We start from the raw sequence: 1,317 nt of genomic DNA, 5'->3' as shown, positions 1-1,317 counted from the left end.
TATTGGACACTGGTGCAGCTAAAATATGCTTAGGCAACGAGACGTTGATGGATTACACCCAGGATATGTTCTTCAATGTCTCCCAGCTCAGGGTGGCCTATAACGTGTACAAAGCTGTTTATACTATTGCACATGCTCTTCACCAGCTGGTGTTCTGCCGACCAGCAGCAGGAGGAAAAAATGTGAAGCCTTGTTTGAATGTATCTGAAATTCATCCCAGAGAGGTGAGCAATGATGAAAAAAAAAGAAAAGTTGAACAGTGCTCCTTGTTTTTAGCAAATAATTTAAAGTTTTAACATGACACGCTTTCTTCTTCTAAGGTTACCTATCACCTGCAAAGAGTAAACTTCAGGAATCGCTTTGGAGACGATGTGTTTTTTGACGAGAACGGCAACCCTCCTGCTTCCTACGACGTCATTAACTGGCAGCTCAGAAACGGGCAGGTTCAGCATGTGACCCTGGGTCACTTTACATCCACTAAGAACGGAGAGTTCACACTGAGCATACAGGAAGACAGAATAGTGTGGAGGACAGGACAGATGGTAATATATGAATACTTTTCACTGTCGTATATCATAAAAAAAAAATAAAATAAAATCCATGCGATGATATTTTTCAGGTTCCAGCGTCGGTGTGCTCAAATGCTTGTCCAGCAGGAACCAGGAAGGCTCAGATCAAGGGGAAACCAGTCTGTTGTTTTGACTGCGTTCCATGTGCAGAGGGATCAATCGCCAACTCAACAGGTCGACAGACATGATTTGAGAGTTTATATCTTCTGCTAAAGCCAATTGATGCAGCTCAGTATCGTGTGTTTTGTGCTATCTGTAATATATTTCCTTTCTGAAAAAGAATTAACACTATGATATTGACTTATTTTAAAAGCCTTTAAAATGTGACCAAATCTTTTCATTTATTTATTTATTTTTCATTAACAGGTGCAACAGAGTGCACAGCCTGTCCACAGGACTACTGGTCCAATGACAAACGAAACGAGTGCATTCCAAGAGAAATCGAGTTTCTGGCGTATCACGAGCCCATGGGCGTGGCGCTCACAGCCGTGGCCTTGCTGGGCGCCTCCCTGTCTCTGCTCACGATGGTCGTTTTTATCCATTACAGAGAAACTCCTGTGATAAAAGCCAGCAACTCAGAGCTGAGCTGCTTCTTGCTGTTTTCCCTCTTCCTGTGCTTCCTCTGCCCTCTCACCTTCATCGGCAGACCCACAGTCTGGACCTGCATGCTGCGCCACACCTCTTTCGGAGTGACATTCGCGCTTTGCATCTCCTGTGTCTTAGGGAAGACCAACGTCGTCGTGACGGC

At 44.4% G+C, this 1,317-nt stretch overlaps 1 protein-coding gene across 1 annotated transcript in view; it reads left to right on the top strand.

Annotated features, from left to right (window-relative positions):
* The window catches only part of LOC103148091 (extracellular calcium-sensing receptor-like), a 4,462-nt gene that overhangs the window by 970 nt on the left and 2,175 nt on the right, over window positions 1-1,317 (top strand). Inside the window, exons 3-4 of the mRNA XM_016678955.1 lie at window positions 321-462; window positions 936-1,283. Of these exons, the coding sequence (XP_016534441.1) occupies window positions 321-462; window positions 936-1,283 (490 nt within the window). The remainder of the gene's footprint in view (window positions 1-320; window positions 463-935; window positions 1,284-1,317) is intronic.

The sequence above is a fragment of the Poecilia formosa genome, unplaced genomic scaffold (assembly GCF_000485575.1).
Source record: "Poecilia formosa unplaced genomic scaffold, Poecilia_formosa-5.1.2 Scaffold197, whole genome shotgun sequence".
Lineage (NCBI taxonomy): Eukaryota > Metazoa > Chordata > Actinopteri > Cyprinodontiformes > Poeciliidae > Poecilia > Poecilia formosa.
The sequence above is the reverse complement of the archived record's forward strand: the minus strand, read 5'-3'. Positions and strand labels throughout refer to the sequence as shown.